At 36.2% G+C, this 25,606-nt stretch overlaps 1 protein-coding gene across 3 annotated transcripts; it reads left to right on the forward strand.

The window, feature by feature from the left end:
- fdxr (ferredoxin reductase) lies at nucleotides 1-24,708 on the forward strand. Of its 3 annotated transcripts, XM_081392233.1 has the most exons (14): nucleotides 21-270; nucleotides 617-855; nucleotides 1,303-1,394; nucleotides 4,092-4,187; nucleotides 6,274-6,396; nucleotides 7,588-7,701; nucleotides 7,800-7,901; nucleotides 10,563-10,670; nucleotides 10,910-10,994; nucleotides 13,465-13,643; nucleotides 17,986-18,157; nucleotides 20,068-20,241; nucleotides 23,958-24,127; nucleotides 24,371-24,404. In XM_081392233.1, exons 2-13 carry the CDS (start codon nucleotides 771-773, stop codon nucleotides 24,086-24,088), a joined length of 1,461 nt encoding a protein of 486 aa, XP_081248359.1. In that variant the 5' UTR covers nucleotides 21-270; nucleotides 617-770; the 3' UTR covers nucleotides 24,089-24,127; nucleotides 24,371-24,404. The 3 variants fall into 3 exon arrangements, with proteins under 3 accessions (XP_081248361.1, XP_081248359.1, XP_081248360.1); XM_081392235.1 differs by having other exon boundaries at nucleotides 1-270; nucleotides 23,958-24,708; XM_081392234.1 differs by having other exon boundaries at nucleotides 179-855; nucleotides 23,958-24,708.
- The last annotated feature ends 898 nt before the right edge of the window (nucleotides 24,709-25,606 follow it).

The following is a 25,606-nucleotide window of genomic DNA, read 5'->3' on the forward strand; positions in this document are numbered from 1 at the left end:
ACACACACACACACACGATCAATGGCCTTGATGATGGCCTCTGCGAGAGAGAGACCTTCAGTCAAGGCTGAACTGATAACCTAAAATCACTAAGATGAACAGGGAAAGCACAAACTACGAGGAATAAAGAGCAGTTATAGTCCTACATGAATTAGGGGAACCAGGATCAACAAAAGACAGAGGAAAGTGGCACATTTAGAAAGGAGGAACGTTTAATCGGAGCGTTTGTTCGTCACGGCGAACTTTAAGTGATGCACACTTTGAACTGAAGTAAGATTTCCTTTTAAATTCGCTATTTTTTCACGTTTTCATGCAGTATTTATTACTAATTAATCGACTGATGTTGTCGTATGCAACGTATTTGACGTACCTGAATTGAATGCGTGTTATTGGTTTTTATATATATATGGTCAGCTCTGCTGTGATAGTCGGCATGTCCACATCTAAATATTTTCACCTTTCGCCTTTATTTTTGCACTCAACGTCTCAAAAGCCTACACTTTTATTTTACTCTTAATATACCGAATGCAAAATATTTAGTGCAATCGGAAGCAGAGTCAAGTTATGGATCATGCACATCTTCAATACATATCTATTTCAGTTTTATTTCATGAAGTTTCAGAAATGAATACATAAGTACAACTCCACGGATTGTGACCCAAGAGCACGCGCTGAGGGATCAAAGCTCCATAAGCCGCTTTTGGGTTCATAACAGAGTCATTGTTGGACTTGGACTGCTGTTTTTAACCGCATTCCGTCTGGTGAAGAGGATGACAATGATAAACCTTATGAAAGGGTCTGTAAAGAAGATCCACAGCCTGTCGCGCGCATATCGGTGTCTGCCAGCTGAAGGCGGTGAGTTTATAACGTGACACTCTTGTTTCTAATGATGACGTCATGACTCTTGAGGGAATCTGTATTTTTGTATATTTAAAGTGTGTGTCTCATTACTGCTGCAATTCGACCTGTCATCATTATACTATGCATGTTAATATATTGGATTCAGTATTAAATTTGGCATGTTTTAGGATTAACGTTTGATACAGTTTGCCAACTTTGCCAAGATTAACTGTTGGCTTGACAGTCATGTGTGAAGTTTAGAAAAGTGAAAAAAGTTTGTAGTTTGAATGTTATAGAGGGCTCACAGACAGGTGGTTGATAGATACATAGATAGATAGATAGATAGATAGATAGATAGATAGATAGATAGATAGATAGACTCGTCTGATAAAAATCTGATTGCTCTATATATTGTTGCATAATGTCAGATTATTAAGGACAAGTGTTTCTGTCATCTCTCAGGTGTGCATGGGTTTTCCTCTGCGTCTGGTCCAAGAGTGTGTATTGTAGGAGGAGGTCCTGCTGGATTTTACACAGCACAACAGCTCTTGAAGGTTTGTGTTATTAGCCTAATTCTCAGGGTCCACATAACGACTGTAATGACCACGGCTGTACCACAAACACATACTCAATATTTTTATTTCAAATCCAGAAGTTATCAGCAACTTATATTTAAAAAAAATTTTGTCAGCATTGCGATTCTCTTTGTGCATATAATATAGACTATTTAATAGACGTTTAAACACAATTTAAACAACTTAATATTCAATGCTACTTCTATATAGATTTATTTAAGTTGCTTAAAGGGGCATTCCACCCATAGGAACATTGTTTTTTATTTAAAGTGGGTCATATATGTAGTCGAAATGTAAAATAAATTTTGAATTTGGTGCCTTCGTGACCGAGAAAAGACAAAAAATAACTTCAGGATGCATTTGAATGAATGACAACAACTCCCACAATGCACCACATTGCACAGCTCCGCAAGCCACTCCCACTAATCCAGAACAGCGCATATCTGCCTATAAGAGATATCACTCTTCCGTCTACAAGGCTAGCTACCACCAGAGCTTGAAATTAATTTCACAAAATGTCTAGTTAGTTGGCGAACTCATTAGTGCATTACTCCTCGTTTGTATTTCTTTCGAAAAGGTGAATTATTGCATGGTACCGGGATGTTCAGTCAGAACATATGCGGTGCGAAACGATAGTTCACAACACAAACGTCTGTGTCCTCGTCTGATTCAGAGATTTCGTCCAGGAGAAATTGTCATCGTTGAAATTCTTTGCCGCAGACGGACTCTATCTCTGTGTTCGTAGTTGCATCTTACAGTCTATGAGTTGCATAGTAAGATCACCGGCGCCACCAGTCCGCCCTAACTCGAGCCAGTCCAGGCTCCTCGTCCGCGGCAGGCAGGTCTTCTGCCTCGGCTGCTCTTCGCTATAATGCGGCTTGTAAAGGTAGCCACAAACACCTGATTCAAGCATCAGACTTCCGAAATCATCTTCTTCTATATCATATTGAGTACTCTCCTCCGCTATTGTCATAACTTTACATCTGTCTCCACACCGCCTGTTAGCTTAGCTTCAAACAAGATGGAGGATATTGCTTTCAGTTTCAGAGAGTAAAGTCCCACCCACTGATCTGTAATAGGTCTGTAGCGTGAGCGGGCCCCGCCCCCTGGGAAAGATGAGGAACGAGTGCTTGTAGTCTCAACAGAAATCCCCCCCTCTTACACTTCCTCCGACAATGACGCAAAATGACGATTTTTGCGTCATTGTAGGAGGAAGTGTAAAGAGGTAAATAACGGATTTCTCCCGTCTCAGGGGAAAATGAGAGAGTGTTGCACGACCATTCAATAGTATGACTGGGTTTCTAACAATGCAAAGAGTAATGCAAATGGGTGGAGTGTCCCTTTAAGCAAGTGGTAAAATATTTAACCATGTAGCCTACTTTTAATAAAATTGGAAAAAATTTAAATTAAAACTTAAAATTGACAAAAACAGCCGACTCTCATGAAGAATAGCATAGAATTTACCTCAACAAGGCGACCTGAAAATAGTCCCCAGCTCGGTAACTTCCAACGCTCCCTGTGCAAGCAGGTTGTCACGTTGGTTATGTTGACGGAAGGTAGCCTATTTTCAGGCGCTGCGTCATATCATTACGCCTGCTGGACTCATGGTACGGCAGCAAAGTTTCTTGATTATTACGCAGGAATGAGAGTATAGTTCCTAGCCATATCGGCCTAGAAAATCACAACTTTACATTTTCCGTCGGTCTTAGTGCACGATGTAACTACAGAAGAGTCAAGTTTTAAATAGGAAAAATATCGAAACACTTTGGTCATTTTTTTTGAGAAATGCTAATGGTCTTGTCCACTTCAATGATCTATGCTAAGCTATGCTAAAAGTGGTACCGACAGACCCGGAGATCGGCTGAATGGATTCAAAAACGGTAAAACCCAACTGTTTAATTCTGGGGGAGTTGTAAAATGAGCCTATTTCCAAAAAAAGTGGAGTATCCCTTTAACCGAAGCTATAGATTGTGAAGTTAAACATTTCTCGTTGTTAGTGTATTTTTTAGTTAGCTTAGATAATAGCATAGCATACAGCTAACGTTATCCGATGATCGTGCTATGAGCTTTACCTGAGCTTATACTGCACTGATACTGCCTTACCGTATTCACAGCAATTCGTACTACTGGGGTCCTAAGCCCGGACTCATCACACCAAAGTGACCGGATTATTCACCACACCTGAACCCATCCGCGTGCAGTGTGAAAGCTCTGACCTGTTACATGAGTACGGAAAAAAATACGCACCGCATACCGAGTATGTGTGAAACGGGCGTAAACAGGCGTGAGCTAGTTATTGTTGGACTGCATCCAGCAGAAGGGCTTGATATTTTACAGCAGCTCTCTTAAGGTTTACCTTTACACTACTTCGGCAGATCTTATCTCTGTTTTTCCACAGAATATAAAAACAATTCTACAACATTTCAGGTTTTGGCATGAACGCAGAACACACTGTTCTGGCACTTGGATGAAGACTAACAATCCAACCACAGAAATATATAAAAAAAGAGGAATTACAGGTTGTATCACAAGTGCCTCTGCGAAATAAAGTGCCTTCAGAGGGTTTTAAATGCTGATGTTTAGTTCTGTGTTCTGTGTGATACAGTCACATTCATCACTTTCAGTGTCTTCCATTGTTTACCACAAACCACAATTGTGGTTGTTTGTCACTTTCAGGCTCGGCGAGATGCAGTTGTAGATATCTATGAGCGGCTGCCGGTGCCGTTTGGACTGGTGCGGTTTGGGGTCGCGCCTGATCACCCTGAGGTCAAGGTCAGGCCTTTCTTTAGCCCCCATGAAGTCAATATGAAATAATGAACATATTGAATGATCATCAGTACAAGTATCTCTTATTTTTCAACCCATCCCTTTCAATGCCTGTCATACAGAGATGATTTTATTAATTAATTTCCCAAAAACTACCCAGACTGCTTTTTTCTAAATAAATATCCTGTTTTACTCCATAACATTTCAGATTATAGAAGTAAAATGGGTTTGCAAATAGTGCTGAGCTGTATATTTAATACTTACAAATTCTACTTGATTTTGTTTGTGATATGATAATTAAAGCACCATTGTGATTTTTTTTTTCCTTACGATTATCTTCATTGATTTTAGAAAACGACATAAAAAAGGACAAATACACATTAAAAAGCACCATTTATCCAAACATACATGCATACTGTATGTAGAAATGTTGGTGCATTATTAATCATAACTTGTGAATGGTTTTAAGCCAGATTACACAGAAATAGGCATCTTAAATCATATTGTAAAAAAACTAAAGTTTTTCCATTAACAATACATCAATATTTTCTCAGCACAGCTGGTTAAAGTGCAATTTACAGGAAAAATATTAAGTATTGAGGATATTTATTTCAACTACAGTTTCAAAAGTCTATTATTGTTATTATTTTAGTGCACTTTATGATTGGGCATTCGATTTCTTGCCTAGTTTCATGATCCTTTTTGTCTTGTGACACGTGATTATGAAAGTGTTAGATTTCTGAATCTTTGATCTAAAAAATGATTCATCTCAATCAGTCAGTTTAAAACTCAGATTTAACTTTTTTGTTGCAATGTCATGGCAATTTGCACGTCTTATATTACATCTTGCATGAGGTTAATTATATTGCTTTTTATTACTATGCATTGTTATTTGGTGCATGTTAATTACAAAAGCGTCACCTTCTTAAAATAATTGCCTAAGTTGCTTTTGTCAAAATAATTGACTTGGGCAATTATTTTAGGAAGGTGACTAAATGCTGTTTCATATTGACTTAAGTTGATTCGATGTTATAATACTTTATCACCTTTATGTGTAATATATGACCCTGGATCACAAAACCAGTCAAAGTCGCACGGGTATATTTGTGGCAATAGCCAACAATACATTGTATGGGTCAAAATTACTGCTTTTTCTTTTATGCCAAAATCATTAGGATAATTAAGTAAAGATCATGTTCCATGAAGATATTTTGTAAATTTCCTACCATAAATATATGAAACATTTATTTTTGTGAGTGAATGCAGCACAATCGCAAACATAAACGGTCAACTTTAAAGGAGATTTTCTCAATGTTTCGATTTTTTTGCACCCTCAGATTCCAGATTTTCTAATAGTTGTATCTCGGCCAAATATTGTCCTATCCTAACAAACCATACATCAATGGAAAGCTTATTTATTCAGCTTTCATATGATGTATACATCTCAATTTAAAAAAAAAAAGTCCCATGTGACTGGTTTTGTGGTCCATGGTCACATATAGCCTCTCATTATTATGATAAGATCTGTTTGACTAACAGCAGGGCTTGAAAAAATATTTGAAAATCAAAATGAAAATTCACAAATATGACTTTACCTTTAAAAAAACAATTAGGTAAAATGAAAGCATGGACAGACTTCCTCTGTTTGTGTAGCGTATGTGGGTAAACAGTAACTATCTGATGTGGGAAACAGAAGACGAAACATCAAAGTATTCATGTCATCTCTCTGATTGCTGCAAATATGTTATGAATGTTAGTTTGTTATGAAGTTTATTGTGACAATGCTATGGGTACTTAAGACTTTACCAAATGCCAACTGTCTGTGAACCTCCAGACACGCGAGTTCCATGATAAAAATCATGAGCGTTTCAGACAGCAGACCTGTTCATATAATTATAACCCAAACAAGCTCTTCTGCTGCTGGACAAAGAATTTCCTCAAGCTGAAGAATGTTTGTTTGTGTATTAGCTTTATTTTTCATGATTAGCTTTATTTTTGTATTAGCTTAATTTTTCCAATGCATGAGTCACTACTATAAATGCATACTACTAAATTAATGTATGTTTTTTTATTCCTCATTTTAATGTTCCAGAATGTCATTAACACTTTCACCCAGACGGCCCAGCATGAACGATGCAGTTTCTATGGTAATGTGAATGTGGGCAAAGATGTGACGATTGAGGAGTTAAGAAAGGCGTACCACGCCGTAGTGCTGGTGAGGAAGCCAACTTGATTACGGGTCAACTCAGACAGAGGTCCCCTGCTAAAAATGTGATTTTGATAGTTTTTATTTTTTATTTTTAAAGAAAAACATAAATGAAGAAGAAAGCCAAAATATTAGATGTCATGAATGCATATCGACTGAGTAATCCATTATTGGATTGACAATTTTCACTTGAGATTTGGAGTCAAATTACAGGGGTGTAAAAATGACTTTAGAAAGATGGCAGCATCATTATTTTATTTCTTACACAGAGATTAGTAGGTATATTAGTTAAATCTGTTGACTTTAGCAATCTTTGTTGCATTATATGCCAACAGTGACAGTTAAAAAATGGGGAAAAAGCACTTCTTGTGTTTTTTGACCCAAGTTTGCATGCCTTTACCTTAAGAAGTATTATATAAGATACCTTAATATTCTTTTAGATTCTGGTTCTTACCAAACATTTCTATTGGCATCTTCATTTTGAAGGCCCTCTATAGTTAAATCTCAGAGATATGGAGATCTTAATGCGGTTCCATGAGTAAATTGGTCAATTTACATATTTTTGGTGGTCAAAAAAAAAAAAATGTGGGTGACATTGCATACAATTTATACTTTTTTCTTTTAAAGAGGAATGTCTGCACAACAAATAATGCTGAAACTAGAAATGTATCTTGTTGTTTTTAATATATATATATATATATATATATATATATATATATATATATATATATATATATATATATATATACATATATATATGCCTGTCTGAGAGCCATAAATATTATTTTTCCAAACTTTGCATGGCTGTAACTCTAAAAGTATTTAAAATATCTTTATAGATTCTCATTCTTAATAAACTTTTTTTTCGGAATCTTCATTTTTTAAGGCCTTATATATTTCAATCCCAGAGATATTGGGATGTCAGTGTAGTTACGATACTGTGCATTTAAACTCTTGCTAGCTTCAGAAGCAAAGAACAAAATCCTTTCTTCCAAATATCCATGATACTGATTCAAATATAGATTCTTATGAATACACGTTTAACATCAATTTTTGGAAAGTTGTTCTACCCTGTGTCAGCAAAGTCATAAAGTAAACTAGCATTTTTTTTGTGAAAACTAAATTGTCTCTTGAGTCAAAATGACTTATGATGAACCCAATGTAATATAACGATTATCTCCTCTGCATCTGTTTTCCCAGAGTTACGGAGCCGAGGGAAACCGCTCCATGAAAATTCCCGGGGAAGATTTGTCCGGTGTTTTTTCAGCTAAAGACTTTGTTGGATGGTACAACGGAGTTCCCAGCAATAAGGAGGTGCAGTTTGATTGAAACAATTTCATATTTATCTGGGTTTGATGTTAAAAGCCCACGAACAGCTCTGTAATGTAAGCAACTCCCTTTCTGCTTCACAGCTGTGTCCTGATCTCAACTGTGAGACCGCTGTGATTCTTGGACAGGGAAATGTGGCTCTGGATGTTGCCCGAATACTTCTCTCCCCTGTGGATATGCTGAAGGTCATTTATTCTATTGGTCATTTTTTCCCCCGAGCTTGTTACAATTGTAGTGTTTCCAGTACAATGTTCTAACTGAATCACAAGTTGTTACTTCCGTCACGTTTCAACTCTAAATGAACCGAGAATCGTTACAGTGTTATGCTTCAAGATTCTCTTAAGCTCACATTTATTTAGTGAACAATATGCTTTGCTTTCAGAGAAGAGATTTGTAATTATATATAATCTTTAAACATCCCTGCTGAACAGAGCTACTTTTTAAACCACCCTCTCCTGTTTTGATTCTGTAATGTGGATGCAATTGCTATTCTCTCTGACTTTTGCTTACAGGAAACAGATATTATCCAGAATTGCACAGCATTTACTTTCATGAAGATCTGAGAGATATCCACCTTATTTTTACCATAATAGTGGGCGAGGCCATTTGTAATTTAAATGTGCGAGGCAGTATGAATGATATAATCCAACTCCCATGCCTCTGTGACATTCAGAATGGAAGATATCCCTCTTTGGATTTTGGTTGCTAGGGTACTCTATTTGGTTGATAGGGAGTGGCTTGGCAGCTGCCAATCATGAAACTCCAAAGGCTGCTTGTCAGTATGAATGATATAAACCAACTCCCATGCCTCTGTGACATTCAGAATGGAAGATATCCCTCTTTTGATTTTGGTTGCTAGGGTACTCTGTTTGGTTGCTATGGAGTTGCTTGGCAGCTGCCAATGATGAAACTGCAAAGGCTTCTTGTCTTTTTGGTTGCTAAGGTGCTTGACAATGGTTGCTAGGGAGGGGCTAGGAAGTGTTGAGGTGATTCATGATTGGCTGTTTGCTGCCCCGAGTCAAATGAGACCACCCTCATGTCTCTATGACAATTCAGTCCGGAGATATCCCTTTGATCTCTTTCAATGGAAGTCTATGGAACTTGTTGCTAAGGTGTTCTAAATGGTTGCTAGGGCGTAGCTTGATAGCTTCACAATGATCCTGAGAGACTGATTGTTCATCTGAGTAAAATGAGCCATCCCCTTGTCTCTATGACACTGTGATCCAGAGCTACGTTCAATACAAAATCCCTATGCAATTTACCATAGTGGGTGAAACGCATGCATTTCATGGGCCGTCCTACTCCATAGTAAGTCAATGGGAAATTTTGGCCAGCTCCTGCCCCTCAGGGGTGCAACTTTTACCCCATTGTGAGGTATATACCGTAATAGTGGGCGAGGCCATTTGTAATTTAAATGTGCGAGGCTTCTGGTGTCATTCTCTTCTAGTTATTTTAGCTCTACAAAAGCAGTCCGTTATGCTGCTTGATTCGTAAAAAGGCTGGTTTGAAGTGCAGATAGTTTTAGCGTTAACTGCACTTTATTCTTTTAGTTATTTACCTATAGTGACAAATGAATCGGAAGTCTCGCACATTCACAGAAAGTAGGTTTCATGGTGCAAAACAAGGTGGATATGCGAAAAACACGTGGTTGCTGCTAATCGATTTGTAGTAGTTTAGGGAATAGAGTTATTTTATTTAAAAAACAAAAACATTCATTTCACTTTCGTTAATAGAGCTTCTTGTATATCATCTCCAGTGGATGTGGTTGGACCACTGTACTAAAACACCCTGCATTACTTGAGAATCTCTCTGGCAAAAGAGATGTTTTATAAAATATCCATGGTGAGTTTGTAGTTAAAATTGAATGTGATGATGGAAAAAGACTGTGTGCTGGGAAATAATTCAACCAGTCTAGTGCCATTTATGACATTAATCTGAAATCCATCAAATTTTAATGGCTTGAATCAGTCAAATGACTCACTCTCCATATGTGATCCCGGATCACAAAACCAGTCACATGTCGCACGGGTATATTTGTGGCAATAGCCAACAATACGTTGTATGGGTCAAAATTATTGCTTTTACTTTTATGCCAAAAATCATTAGGATATTAAGTAAAGATCATGTTCCATGAAGATATTTTGTACATTTCCTACCATAAATATATAAAACATTTATTTTTGTGAAGGAATGCAGCACAATGCTAAGATTAGAGATCTATGGTTTCCAGAAAAGAGATAGAGATGCTTGTTCATGCCTTTATTTCTACACGATTAGACTATTGTAATGTGCTGTACACTTGTTTGAATAAATCTTCTTTAGATCGACTGCAAGTTGTACAGAATGCAGCTGCTAGGCTTTTGACTAGGACCAGCAGGAGGTCACACATTACTCCTGTGCTGAAGGCAACATAAACGGTCAACTTTAAAGGCGGTTTTCTCAATGTTTACATTTTTTCGCACCCTCAGATTCCAGATTTTCTAATAGTTGTATCTCGGCCAAATCTTGTCCTATCCTAACAAACCACACATCAATGGAAAGCTTATTTATTCAGCTTTCATATGATGTATAAATCTCAATTTCAAAAAAAAAATTCCCATGTGGCTGGTTTTGTGGTCCAGAGTCACATATGTCAAAATATATGTGCATTAAACAATGTGAATGCAGACTAGAGTAATAGAAAAATATTAGAATTTTTGTATTAAAATATGCCATTCAGAAAAGCTGAGAAAAGTGCATTTTTTACTTTAAACCACACTTTCCTGTTTTAATTACACAATCAGTTTACCTAAAGTATGTGCAGTAATGTGAACCCAACTGCTATCCTCTCTGGCTTTCTCTTACAGGAGACAGATATTACCCAGAATTCACTGGCAGTGTTGGCGGGCAGTAATGTGAGAAGGGTTTTGATTGTAGGCCGACGAGGGCCTCTTCAAATCGCGTGTACCATCAAGGTATGACCCCTCCTGTTTTACAACCCTCGGAGTGAATGAGTTCATTTGGCAGGTGATAAGCAGAAGATTAAGAAGATTAAGCAGAGGAACCTGTTCTAAACAATGTCTTGCATAATGGAAAAACACTCATGAAATATGATACATGATTGTATTGTTTATTGACTTATTAACTGCAAGTGAAAGGTTTCGTAAAGACTGTATAAGGCCGCAGGGAATAGGACTGTTTATGTGGTCTTCAGGAACTCCGAGAGATGGTGAATCTGCCGAACACCAGAGCCGACATGCTGCCCAATGACTTTGAGGGCATCGCAGAAGCTTTGAAAGGTAAAAAGCATCACAACTGAAGAGTTTGTTCACCTACAAATAAAAATCTGCCATCATTTACTCGCCCTCTTGTCAATCCAAACCTGTATGACTTTCTTTCTTCTGTGAAACCCAAAAGAAGATGTAATACATAATGATCAAGGTCAGGGAATTATGTTGTTGGGCTCCACAAATTAAAACATAAAACTGCCATAAATGCATTTAACATAATAGTTAATGATATAATTTAATAAGGCACACTGACTGCTTTTATAGTAGTTTTTGTTGTATGGACAAATTTCAGTGTAAAACACTGATGATGTGGCAATGAACTTAAATACTATCAGTAATCTTTTCCAGCTGCCTTGCTTTTAGCCAAGCTTGGGCTCTGTCCTTTCAGAAACTACGCATGACAAAAACACAAACACAAATTAGCTGTTGTTTATAAGCAGGGGTCTTAGGGGCTTTTTGTTGTGAAACAGATGTCGTGCAGATACAGGAGACAGGAAGATGTTTAAATCGTTTCTGTGAATCCAAACTTTCGATATGATGCTGTTTTTGTAATAGTTGTTCGGTCACAGATAAGAATAACTTTAACTTCTAATAACCTTTTTTGCATAAACTGCAATTTTAAAAGCTTGGAGTCAATGGGATTTTTTATTAAAGAAATGGCAGTAAAGACTTTTATAATGTTTTAAAAGATTTCTATATAAAAAAATCTTTTAATTAAAAAAAAAGTATCACGATTTCCTCAAAAATATGAAGCATCACAATCGTTTTCAATATTGATGATAATAATAAATGTTTCTTGAGCAGCAAATCATCATATTAGGATCATGTGACAATGAAGACTGGAGTAATGATGCTGAACATTCAGCTTTTATCACAGGAATACATTACTCTTTACTATATATTAAATCGAAAACAGTAATTTTAAATTGCAATAATATTTCAAAACATTACTGATTTACTGCATTTTTGATCAAATAAATGCAGCCTGGATGAGCAGAAGAGACCCACATCAAACTTTTGAACAGTTGTGTATGTCCAGCTTGGTGCATTTGTGAAAACATAAACGTATATCTTAATGTTCTTTTATAGTCTTTTGATTTTACTTTAGACAGTTTTACATTTTTGATCTTTGTGTTCCTTTCAAAAATATCAGCCAAGTGTAACGATCTGCTCTATACAGTGAGTGACTTTCCAAAAAAAAAAAAAAAAAAAAAAAAACTTTATCTAAGTTCACATCTTTGTAAACCTGATATTCTGGGGGAAAACCTGATTTAATCTTGTGGATCTAGATCTTCTGCATTCTGTCTGGTACTTTAGGGACTTTTACTCCTCTTTGCATTCTTCTAAATAAACATTTCCAGATTGGAAAGTACATTTGATGTTTGAGATGCAGTGATCTAGGGCATAAAGACTTCAAAGTGTGTGGTTTACACTTGGTTTCAGGTCATGAGGACATCCTGATGTAGTAAACTACTTTAAACTTCAAACTGATTTAAAACTTTAAACTACTTTAAACTTTAAACTACTTTAAACTTTAAAGTAATTTAAACTTTAAACTAATTTAAACTTTAAACTAATTTAAACTTCAAACTTTCTGGTCCGGCTTTCTCAAGCTAACTTAAAGTTTGTCTCGACGAACTTTTTAATCTAGTTGTAATTTATAACGCTAAATAAAGATACTAAATTATTTTGCATTAAAAATGTAATAATGCAGATCAGTTTTGTGTGATGGGTAGGTTTAGGCTTATGGATTAGAAATGTCATTAGGAATGTCCTCATTATGATAGATGTGCCAACGTGTGTATGTGTCTGTGTGTTTGTGTATTTGTGTCTGTGTGTCTGTGTGTGTGTCTGTGTGTGTGTCTGTGTGTGTGTGTGTCTGTGTGTGTGTGTGTGTGTGTGTGTGTGTGTGTGTGTGTGTGTGTGTGTGTGTGTGTGAGTGTGTGAGTGTGAGTGTGAGTGTGAGTGTGAGTGTGAGTGTGAGTGTGAGTGTGAGTGTGAGTGTGTGTGTGTGTGTGTGTGTGTGTGTGTGTGTGTGTGTGAGTGTGAGTGTGTGTGTGAGTGTGAGTGTGAGTGTGAGTGTGAGTGTGAGTGTGAGTGTGTGTGTGTGTGTGTGTGTGTGTGTGTGTGTGTGTGAGTGGTCCTGGTAAACCCTATGTTATGGGGACGTCTGCACAAGTATAGTAATACCAGAAATTTTGTGAGTAAATTTTTTTGGTCCCCACAAGAAAAACAGCTTATAAATCATACTAAATTGTTTTGATTTTTTGTGTATATATATATATATATATATATATATATATTTTTTTTTTTAAATGTAAAAATGCAGAAAGTTTTCTGTGATGGGTAGGTTTAGGGGATAGAATAAACAGTTTGTACAGAATAAATATCATTATGTCTCTAGAAAGTCCCCATAGGACATGGAAACTCAATGTTGTGTGTGTGTGTGTGTGCGTGCGTGTGTGTGTGTTTTCATTAGACCTTCCCAGACCGAGAAAAAGACTGACGGAGTTGATGATGAAGGCTGTAAAGGAAGGAAGAGATGATAAAGTTGATAAGTGCTGGGGTTTCCGCTTCTTTCGCAGTCCCGTGGAGGTTCTCGCCGGGGCTGATGGGAAAAGAGCTACAGGAATCCGATTGGCTCTTAATAAGCTTGAGGTAATTGTGCAAGACCAAAAAATATCCATAATATTTGATTATGTGTGCTCTGTCAACATACGCTAAGAATAGATGTTGAGAAGTCAAGAGTCACAAAATCACAATTGACCGAATTTACTTCCTTAAAGGAACACGCCAACTTTTGGGGACTTCACTCCGCAGAAGTAGCAGTGCTTCGCCTTCTGAGAATATAGTTCCCAGTATGTATATGGTTAGAAGATGGCTGTGTCTCATGTGACCTTGTTATTTGTACCCGCTGTGACTATACAAATCACAACATGTAAATAGGGAAATGTTGGCGTTATTTTGTCTCTTATTGGGAGCAGTATGCTAGCTGGAGCCATTTACCTCCAGTCTTTGTGCTAAGCTAGGCTAGCGTTGGGTGCGTCAGACAGAGTTACGGCATGCACGGAGATGAGAAGGGTATGAATGGACTTATCTAACTCTGGGGGATACGGTGAATAATCAAAAGTCCCAAAAAGTCGGCGTGTTCCTTTAATACATGTTTGTGGTCTAAATGTGAGCAATTCATCAATGTTTGTTATTTTCAGTGTCTCAGTGTTCACAATCTAATCTTCTCATCTTTAATTAAACAAGCTTGAAAAGACTGTGCTTCTTATGATTTCCTGTAGCTCAAACATCAAGGTCATGGGTTCGATTTCCAGGGAAATCAAGAACTGATAAGAATGCAAATGTGTAGCTTGAAATGCAATTATAAGTCGCTTTGGATAAAAGCGTCTGCCAAATGCGTAAATATAAATATAAATGATTTTTAGTGTTTATAATCAGTCTCCTGATCGGAATTCAGATTGTAAACAAATTCTCTAGTCATTAATTATTCTATTGGTCTGTTTATAAATGATAATATTACTGAAATTAATATTTTATTATCATATTAATGAAAATGAAAGGAATTTGATCTCCCACACGTAGCTTTTTTTGTTAAAACAAAATGTTTTTTCAGTTCTTCATGGTTTATGGAGATGACTGCACAAGTCAAGACTCAAAGTATTTTTTACTCCACCTGAAATCTGGAAAGTCCTGATGCACTTGAGAGAGAAGAAAGACGTCAATCAATCGTGCGTCATAACGCTTTCTATTCTGTCACATTGGAATTTATGGATTTGAAGAGTGTTTTGTTAAGTTAACTGTACGGAAACGGTTCATTGGATTTAAATGTGAAGTTTACTTTTTCATGAAATGAAACTGAAATTGACAATGATTAATCTTTATCTTAATAGTTTTTATCCTTTTCATAACATGCACTACCATTCAAAAGTTTGGGGGCAGTGTTTTTTTGTATACTTATTAAATGTATACTTTTAAAGGGGCTATATGTAGTTTTTCTACTAAAATGAATCCTTTTTTTTTATTGCCTGTGTGTGAAGGGTTGTAATCTCACATTAAAATGATCCACTTGGCGGGTTTTGCTATTACCTCTGAAAGCAAGTAGCCTATTCCTACTTCTATGTGAAGGCTCCGTTAATGTTATGTTAACATAGGCTCCGCTATGTTAATCCCCACTGTATTTCACAACACGGTCGCAAAAAACTCACTTGCGGTGTCCTCCTCTCTACCGCTGATCATGTGCGTTTGTTTTTGCTTCGCTAACTAGCAGAAGACACTAGCAGGGTTTAAATCCCAGTTGTGCAGGCGGGGCATGTTGTCACACTGCGTTACAATGTGCCCCTATTAGAAATATGCTATTATATTCTATAGTTTTATTAATTTTATTGAGAAAACGTGAGAAAAAGGTGAATAAAGTTAAAATGAGATTGTGAATGTGAATAAATTCAGAAATTACTAATTATTTATTTGTTTTGAACTATGTTGTATAGCTGTGTTTTCCTGTGTTCGTAGTCAAAACTCAAAAAATTCATCCATTTAATTATTAAAAATTGCCATTTTTTATATGATTTTTTTTTTTCAATTGTATTTTATTTAGAACATATTTTAGTTAATGCATATTAGTCTTATATATTTTTTTATTAGATCATAATGATAAAAAAACAAAAAAAGTTTCATCTGCTGAAGCTCGTCAGGCCAAACGTGAATCGGATCAACTTCGGACGAAAACACGGATCAACATCGGCAGGGCTTTTGGATCATGGAGAAACCTCCACTTTGTATTGGTTGCAATCTGAAACATCACCGCTAGAGGCCGCTGAAAACCACATATTGCCCCTTTAAAGAGATTTATGAAGTTACACAATATTTCTATTTTAAATAGTTCATCAAACTTTGTTGAACAAATGTTGATAAGTAATGTTTCTTTAGCAGCAAATCATCATATTAGAATGATTTCTGAAGGATCATGTGACACTGAAGACTGGAGTAATGATGCTGAACATTCAGCTTTGATCACAGGAATAAATTACAGTTTACAATATATTCATATAGAAAACAGTTCTTTTAAATTGTAATAATATTTCACAATATTGTTGTTTTTTACTGCATTTCTGATCAAATAAACAGCCTTAGTGAGCAAAATAGACTTCTTTTAAAAATATATACAAAAATTAAATAAAAGAGACCCAAAACTTCTGAATGGTAGCATGTTTGTTAAAGTCAATTTGCTTTTTAAAAAACAAAATCTAATTAAATACACGATGTGCCGATTAATTTATTTAATTAATCACAAATTAGTTTTGGCTGAGAAATTAACCAAAGGAAAATTTTAAGAAATTGTGTTAGATGAGAAACGTGTTAAATAGACATTACAAAACATTACAAATAAAATGTAGTCAATTCAAAACACTTACAAAAGTGTTGAATAGAGTACATTTGATTTGATTTAACATTCAGTTTATTACACATTAACTTTTAGGCCACAATGTGTCTATAACATTTTTTCTTTATTGTTCAACATAAGAAGTTTAAGCATTGTAACAAAAAAAATGACAGGCTCTGAATATTTTCTGAATCCAAATTTAGATTAGATTAGAGTGTTTTGTAAACTGGTGCCACCCATTCTTTGAAATGAACCAACTCTGAACAATGGCTTGTGTCATCTCATACTTAAGAATGGCACAACAAAAAGATGAAGCGGAAATACTATTTCCGCTTCCCTTTTTTATTTTGCCGTTTTTGTCTGAAAACTTCAGTGTAAAACACTTCATATAATGGATTTTGAAGTTGACATGCTGCCAGTAATCCTTTCAAAGCCTTCCTGTCATGAATCAAGCATTGGCTCTATGTTTACAGATAAAGAGAACAAGAAAAACGTCTAGTTTAAAATCGTTTCTGTGAATTCTGTCCTCCAAACTTGAATTTTGATATGATGCTGTTTTTGTAATAGTTGTTTGGTCACAGATAAGAATAACTTTACAATGAAGGAACATTATAAATGAAAGTTAAATGAAGTTTAAAGTTCAAGTTTGGGGCAAAAAAAATGCAGCATACACGACCACATACAAGCTTGGAGTCAATGAGATTTTTTTATTGAAGAAATTAATGCGGTTAATCAGCAAGGATGCATTCATTTGATGGAAAGTGGCTTTTATAATGTCATTAAAGTTGAATGCTGTTCTTTCTATTCATTCAAAAACGTATTAATATTTCCACAAAAATATGAAGCAGCACAACTGTTTTCAACATTGATGATAATCAGAATTGTTTCTTGAGCAGCAAATCATCATATTATAATGATTTCTGAAGGATCATGTGACACTGAAGACTGGAGTAATATTACATATTAACATATTCAGTTTTGAATATATATTCATGAATATTTCACGAATGTTGTCCAGCTCCAGAAATATTAGAATATCTTCTAACATCTCTTGTATATTCCTTATATATCAAGCAATATTTCCTGGTTCTACCATTTTGTCAGGGGTTAACAGTCTAGAACCCAAGGACCAGATGTTTGAAAGTAGACCCGGAGTCAGAATCATAAAAAACTGAAGAAATGTTTTATGCAGTTTCCGCACAGCTTTTCCAAGTTGGATTTGGCCAGGCTCTAATTATAAACCGGAGAGTCGTCTCAAAACATCAAGATAATGTGTTCTTTCTCTTAAACTATTGGCTTCAATGACCCCTGTATGTTCTAACACGTTGAAGACCTTTCTCAAGCACGAAACAAGTCCATATTTCATTTCTGGAAGCCGGGCTGAGTGAGCACTGCAGTCAGATATCAAATACAGACATTAGAGAATACATGAGGAGAACATTTCAGTAATAACACTGATTACTTCTATAACAGAGTAAAATCTCCAGAGAAGTCATTCAACTCATTTGATATTTAGAAGGAAAAAAATTGATTGATACCTTGATTATAATCACTCTCATTACATATACATTGAAGCGTGTGTGTGTGTGTGTTCTCTGTGTTGTTTGTCAGGGGTCGGGTGAGCACACGCGTGCGGTTCCCACCGGTCAGCTGGAGGATCTGGAGTGTGGTCTGATCATCAGCAGTATCGGCTACAAGAGCTTTCCCATCGACCCCACGGTGCCCTTTGACCCCCGAAAAGCCATCGTGCCCAATGCCATGGGAAGAGTGCAGGACACAACAGGTGAGAGGAGTGCGTTTGTCCACGGGCCAGAAGGCTTTTTCAGAAAAGATGCGGCAAAGGGCATCACATAAGGTGACATTTATTCTTTATGTCAGGGTCTCTATATTTCCTTCCCAGCGAAGGTCTGGAAAATACTTTTCTGGATCAGTTATACATTTCCATCAGGGCAGCCATAGTACTTTGTAATAAAAATATCCTAAACACTCAATTTTCATCAAATTTTCATCAAAGATGAGAATCTTGGGTCCCGAGAGACCAATATTATTATTTTAACCAATATCTACCAAAAGAAGTACATATTTATGCTAACTGGATCTGAATGTCAAAAGGTAAGATCAGGCTATTTTTTTTTATTTTTTATTTACGTTTCGAGACCTACGTGTATGGCACATAGAAGGGGACTGAGAAAAGTATGGACCATTTTTATATTTTGCTTAAAGTAATAAACTACTTAAAACAAGCAAAGTACATAATCTAATAAGCAAAACTCTCATCATGAGCACAAAATAACGTTAACTAGTAATTTCAAAGGTTTTTGTCTTCCCTTGCAATCTCTAAATAATTTTCCAATTTATAATATTGTGTATATATATATATATATATATATATATATATATATATATATATATATATATATATAGTAACAGTCAAAAGTTTGGAAACATTACTATTTTTAATGTTTTTGAAAGAAGTCTCTTATGCTCATCAAGCCTGCAGTTAAAAAAAAAAAACAGTAATATTATTACGATTTAAAATAATGGTTCTCTTTTTTAATATACTTTAAAATGTAATTTATTTTTGTGATGCAAAGCTGAATTTTCATCAGCAAGTTCTCCAGTCTTTTGGTGTCTTATGATCCTTCAGAAATCATTCTAATATGTTTGGGGTCAATTTTTTTGGGGGGGAAATAAATAAAATAAATCAATACTTTTATTCATCAAGGATGAGTTAAACTGATCAAAAGTGACAGTGAAAGACAGGAAAATATTATATTTTAAATAAATGCTGTTCTTTTGAACTTTTTATTCCTCAAAGAATTTTGAAAAAGAATTGTACAAAACTGTTTTCAACATTGAAAATAACAATAAATGTTTCTTGAGCATCAAATCATCATATTAGAGTGATTTCTGAAGGATCATGTGACACTGAAGACTGGAGTAATGATGCTGAACATTCAGCTTTGATCACAGGAATAAATTTTAAATTTTTTAAATTCATTTTAAATTGTCATAATATTTCACAATAATACTTTTTTTATCAAATAAATGCAGGCTTGGTGAGCAGAAGAGACTTATTTCAAAAACATAAAAAATCTTACCGATCTTAAACTTTTGACCAGTAGTGTATATATTTATAAAAATCTAAAGGCCCCATTCGTAACTTGTGGCAAACCTGGATTCGTTAACGTTTCGAGTCATCTGTATGACAGATACAATAATTGTATGTACTGCGTTCTTGTTTTCTGCTCACTGTGTGTCTGCTACTGTAGTAAAATAACCACGTCAGCTGCAGCTCTTCCTCAGGACGGGACTGAGGTCTGCAATTGTGTATTTTATGATAGGCCCTACTTGTGGAATGTTATTTTGTCCCTCAAGCCTCTCCCCTTAATTATACTAGTGGGAAACCACAAATTGTCTGTCAAAGAACAGTAAATATTTTTTTGCGGTCATATTTATGTGGCAATTCCAAGAAATATTTGTGAGTTATAAAGTCCAAGTTGTGGGATATAAACTTTTGGGAATTAGGAGTTTATATCTCACAAAGCGCTGCAGATAGATTTAGCTTGAGTTGACAAGATTGTATGCTAAAATAACTTCTGACATCTATCCTGGTGGGAAAGGGGTGTTTGTGTTTGTGTATAGATAGTCATGGAGTGTGTAATTGTAATTGTGTGTGTTTATTTTGCGCAGGCCTGTACTGCAGTGGCTGGGTGAAGCGGGGTCCCACCGGTGTGATCGCCACCACGATGAACGACAGTTTCGATACGGCACGTGTCTTAATTCAGGATATGGAGGCTGGCGAGGTGGATCTGTCGGTCAACAAAGCGGGCGCTCAAGCGGTCACTGCTCTTCTGCAAACACGAGGTCATGTTCACACAGACACGCTAGATACTAAAACCTAGTGAGCTGCAGCATCCTAATCAAAGTCAAACGAACATGTGACTGATTACGAGCGCTCTATATAGGTGACGTTTGTCACACAAGTGCTACTCTTTACATTCATTGTTACCAATAGTATTTGCCATTAGCATGCTGCTAAACTAGAAATGACAATATGCATAAAAACATACTTTTTAATGATTTTTTTTAGTCAATTTTTATTTATTATAAATTCCTAAGTATCAAATATCAAAAAAGAGGAAGTACATTTAAGCAGTATCACACACGAGTATGATGGTATTTTAGTGCCATGGTACGATTATTAAAAACAAAATTATAAGATTTTAAGAAAAAGTTTGTAACATTATAAGAATAAGTCGATGTTTTGAGAATAATTAGGAGATTAAAGGCAAAGTATTGTGTGAGCAAAGTCTGAGAAATACCACAACATTACGACTTATAAGCGAAGATGTTCATTATTATTTTAATTTAAATTAAAATTTTAACATGGCACTAAAATGCTGAGCAAAGACTATTACACAAATTAACACATTCATGATTTGTTACACATTGTAGTTTATTTTTTTATGTTTATATTACTTTTAACCTGGCACTAAATGCTGAGAGAAGGCATTTTTTACATTAAAATAAAAGCAATACATTGTTGCATTAATACAAATAGACTTTTAATATTATTTTGAGTTTAATGTATTTGTTAATGCCTTTATACAATTAATTAAAATTAAATTAAATTAAAATGTTTTTATTTTAACATGGCACTAAAATGCTGTGCAAAGGCATTTATACATTTAAAAATAATCACTGCATTAATACAAATTTAATTTGAGTTTTTTTATTTATTTATATATTTTACAGTTTTTCTCCATTGGTTTGGCTCATTTCTTGAAACAGAAATGACATTCTCAAAACAACATGGACAAACCTCCAAACCACATGGCAATTGTTCACAACAGAATTGAATTTCTCATTCATTTCATCAAATTGCAAATGTCTAAGTACATGTCTCAATGTCTCAGTACATCTTTGCAAATGGTTAAGTACAGGTAGCCTACATTTAGCACAATTTCCAAGTGAATAGATCTTGTTGATCTAAACTGATTGTTGATTCTCAGTCTAATGGTTGTTCGCTCCAAAACGTGTCAGCGTCATTTCATTGTATAAGTCATCACATGCACAATAGTCTGTTCAATTGTCAAAATTAGTCAAGAACATAATACCATGAATAACATATATGTGTGTGTCTATATGTATATATACACCATATAATATATTATTGGCCACCGGGCCATGGTGGATGTCCCAGGCCAGCGAGGGGGGCAATATAACTATGTGTGCAGCCATATCTGAGAATGGTGTGGCCACTCACATTCCCAGTCTTGGCCCATACAATACACAGAAGCTCCTTATCATCTCGGACTGCCTTCATTTTGATTTGATCCCTGAAAATGAGAGAGATCTCGTAGGGCCTCACCTACCACAATATGTCATTGTATGGGACAATGTGTATTTCCACCGTGGCCCGCTCATCAGGGCCTGGTTCACTACTCATCCAAGGATGGTCATGGTGTTCCTACCACCTTACTCTCCTTTCCTCAATCCTATTGAGGAGTATTTGTCCGCTTGGAGGTGGAGAGTGTATGAGCAAGATCAGAGGTCCCTGCTCCATGAAATGGACGCTGCGTGTGAGGATATTACAGGAGATCAGTGTTAGGGGATGGTTGCGACATGCACGCCGTTTCTCCCCTCGTTGCATCGCAAGGGAGAATATACACTGTGATGTGGACGAGAATCTGTGGCCAGACGGACAGCAGCGTGTGGATCGCCAGGAGGGTGAGGATGGCGACCAGTGAAGAACTGTTTATTATCCAGCTTTATTTACAGCAGTGCTTATATTAGAGTATATTATGCTGTATACTTTTTCTTTTTACTCTGATGTATGGAAGTTACTTTATGTGTGTGAATGATAATGGTTACAATTTCCTTGGCAGTATGAGTGCAATGTGTGATGTCAAACCTACTCTTACCCTAAAATCCTAATTCTTTTTTTTTTTTTTTCAGTTTTATACACAAATGTATTCTGTTAGCTAGACAAAAAACAGTACAGTAACCATTGTCAATGAAGGACTGGGCTAAGACTGAAAGGTGGACATGAGGGATATTTCAATGGTCCTCTGCCATAGTGACAAAACATCTAAACATTTTGACTTGCGGTGCTTACACAATGCCAAAGGGACGAAGCGTTTTGGGGGCACTGACTGTTTAAATAAGAAGGAAATTTAGTTTTGACACATGAGTGAACTGTTTTGGGAGAGGTATGAGCTTTTGCAGGTGAACCATGGTGTTGTGCCAAACCATCCACGTTATTTTGGCAAAAGCACCAAGAGTGTTGAGAACGTCTGGTCTGTTTCAAGAAATGAGCCAAAGCAATTGATAAGGATCTTTGCCATTTCCGTGGCACTGACTCTTTATATGGGAAAGGAATTTAGTTGTGAAGCATGAGTGAACAGTTTTGGGAGAGATATGAGCTTTTGCAAGTGTTGTGCTGAACTGTAAGACTGTTTTGCCAACAGATCTTAGAGTTTTGAGAATGTAATTTCTGTTTCAAGAAATGAGCCAAACCAATGGAGAAAAACTTTAATTTTGATGTTTGTATTATTTTAACATGCCACTAAAATGCTGTCGTACTGTTTAAGTGCTCTTATTCTAAATATCAGCATGGCCATGATTCGGCTATAGATATGAATTATGTAAGGGTTAATGCCCGACGAGGTGTCCATTATCAGGACGACGGCGAGGCGTGCGCGTCGGACGGTTGCCTCCACCGAAGTCCATTAAAACCTGATAATGGACACCTCGAAGGGCATTAACCCGCTTATACCATGGTTTACTTACGAAAGAAAGAAATATTTAACCAATTAATAATACTTTAATGTGTTTTAGAGTAAAAATCGTGAGAGTTTTTATCTATTAAGTCGAGCGCACTATTTAATATCTCCCGTATACAGGCGTTGCCAAGCAACGTGGCCACAGCGACCCGACCGCAGCAGTTGATCAGTGAGTTTGAGCCAGCGCAATCATTTAGAACTGTCATCAGGCAAATTGACGGGACGCCTTTCCTAGGTGTCCATTATCACTTTTTTTTAACGGACACCCTGCAGCCAATCAGAATCGAGTATTCACCCAGACCATGGTATAAAATCATAGATCTCATCATATAATCAAGGTCTGAGGCAAAATCTGTTTCAGTTTTGTGGTGTATCTTTTTCTCAGTGCTCACCGTAATGCATTCTTAGATTGCCTTATGTGGTTCTGTCTTAGAGCGTGTTAGTTGGCGCTTGTTTTAATTCTTTTGGCACATATTCACCTGGCGTTTGTCAGGCTGTGAAGCGTCTGAGATGTGACCTACTTTGGTCTGTCGGTGCAGTGGGAATTTTTTTTTTGGAACAAATCTTTTGGAACAAATTTAAAGTTGGGAATGGATTAAGGCTTCCTCATGACGCAGCTCACTGCTTTACACACATTTATCCATTGCGTCATTTTTATGGTTCTGGGTGTGGTGTTTTTTTCATGGAATGTTTTTGATCCAAGATTTTAGATTCCCTGTTCTCTTTCAGTTCACTGCACTGTCAAAAATGATCATCATTAAAATGAGTTCATCACTGGGTCATGCGTGTCAACAGGTGTGAGAACGGTGCTTTTTCCACAATGGGAGAAGATTAATGCGGAGGAGGAGAGGAGAGGCAAATCCCTGGGAAAACCCAGGGAGAAACTTCTGGATGTGGACGAGATGCTGAAGATTGCCTGGTCCTGAGATCTGACCCGATGGAGTCTGCAGAGCTGTGATAAACCTGTAGGACTTTCTTCTGTGGAACACAAAAGATGACGTTTGGCAGAATGTGCACGCTGCTCTTCTCCATTCAATGAAAAATTACAAATAATGATTGAAAATTTGGGGTTCTTACACAAAAGAACACTGAATAGCGAACACATGATATTTATGGTACTTTTCTTGTGCATTGTTGTACTTATTTTGAGCTCAACAGCCTCCCTTTCACTAATAAGAGCATCTGAGGAATTCTTCTTTATTCCACAGAAACAAAGTGGAACGATATGGCGGTGGATGAATGATGACATGTTTCCTATCGTTTATGAGCTGTTCTTTTAACTGAAGGTTGTGCTGGATTTTATGGTTCATGCCTTTGATGTTTAACAAGTTCATGCTGTATTATGAAAGAATCAAGTCTTAAGCAACTTGTTAATGAATTGTTTAGCTTTCATCTCAGGACATGAACTTAGAACAATCACTACTATTTCCCTTTACTACTGATGCCAGCATGTCTGACAATGAAGTTTATGGCTTTCTGATCGTTTATTCTTGCCAGAATAAACAAACTGAACATATTTTTACATAATAAATAATATACAAACATTATTGTTATGACTGCTGTTGTTGTACCTATTAACCAGGGTTTGCAACTTTTGAGTTAAGCTTGGAGTGAGAATTATGGAAGAATATGCTTGAATAATTTCACGATTTCAATTAAGTTCTTGTGATCACACATGAGCTCGTCTGCTGCTCCGCGTTTGTGATTATGTGAGTTGAGCTCTTCCCAAAAACTAAAATCATAAACATTAAATCATGTACGGACAGATGGAGATGAAAGACTGTTGCTCTATTGTTGAACTGGATGCAATAGATATTAGTTTACATAAAAGTGCCCTATTAAGCTATTTTAAAGGCTACTAATGTTGTTTTGGCGTCTCCTACAACAGGTTCACATGCATCCAAGGTCAAATCAGCTCTTTTCTCTCAGTGTCTCATACGTAAACTTCACTTGTGCAGCAATTGGTGGAAACAAATAGACCTCTACAGCAGGCTTGTGCAAAATTCAGAATTTCAGAATTGGCCTCCATTCAATTCATGAATTGGAATTTGAATTGAATTGACTCCGCCCCACAGGACGTTGAATTGAATTTGAATTGGAATGACAGGAAGTGGAATTAAATTCATGGCAATTCAAAGAAATTCCACACAGTCACACAACAGAAAGAATGTGTTGAGTCTCGCATGCATTCAGAGTTAGGAAGGTTGGAAATGTTATTGCTTACTGTTATTAGTTACCCATTATAAATGTGGTTTGGATTACTTTATTTGGATAACTTTATCAATGCAAAGCAATTTTGTTTTAAGTTGATTAGTAACTAATTGAACTAAACATTTTACCTCAGTAATACAACTAAATACAATTACATTAATTTTGTAATTTAATAACAGAAATTTCATTTCATGTAACTATTTACTCCTCAACCCTGCATACATTTTGTTCTA

The sequence above is a fragment of the Scardinius erythrophthalmus genome (assembly GCF_964197995.2).
Source record: "Scardinius erythrophthalmus genome assembly, chromosome: 18".
NCBI lineage: Eukaryota > Metazoa > Chordata > Actinopteri > Cypriniformes > Leuciscidae > Scardinius > Scardinius erythrophthalmus.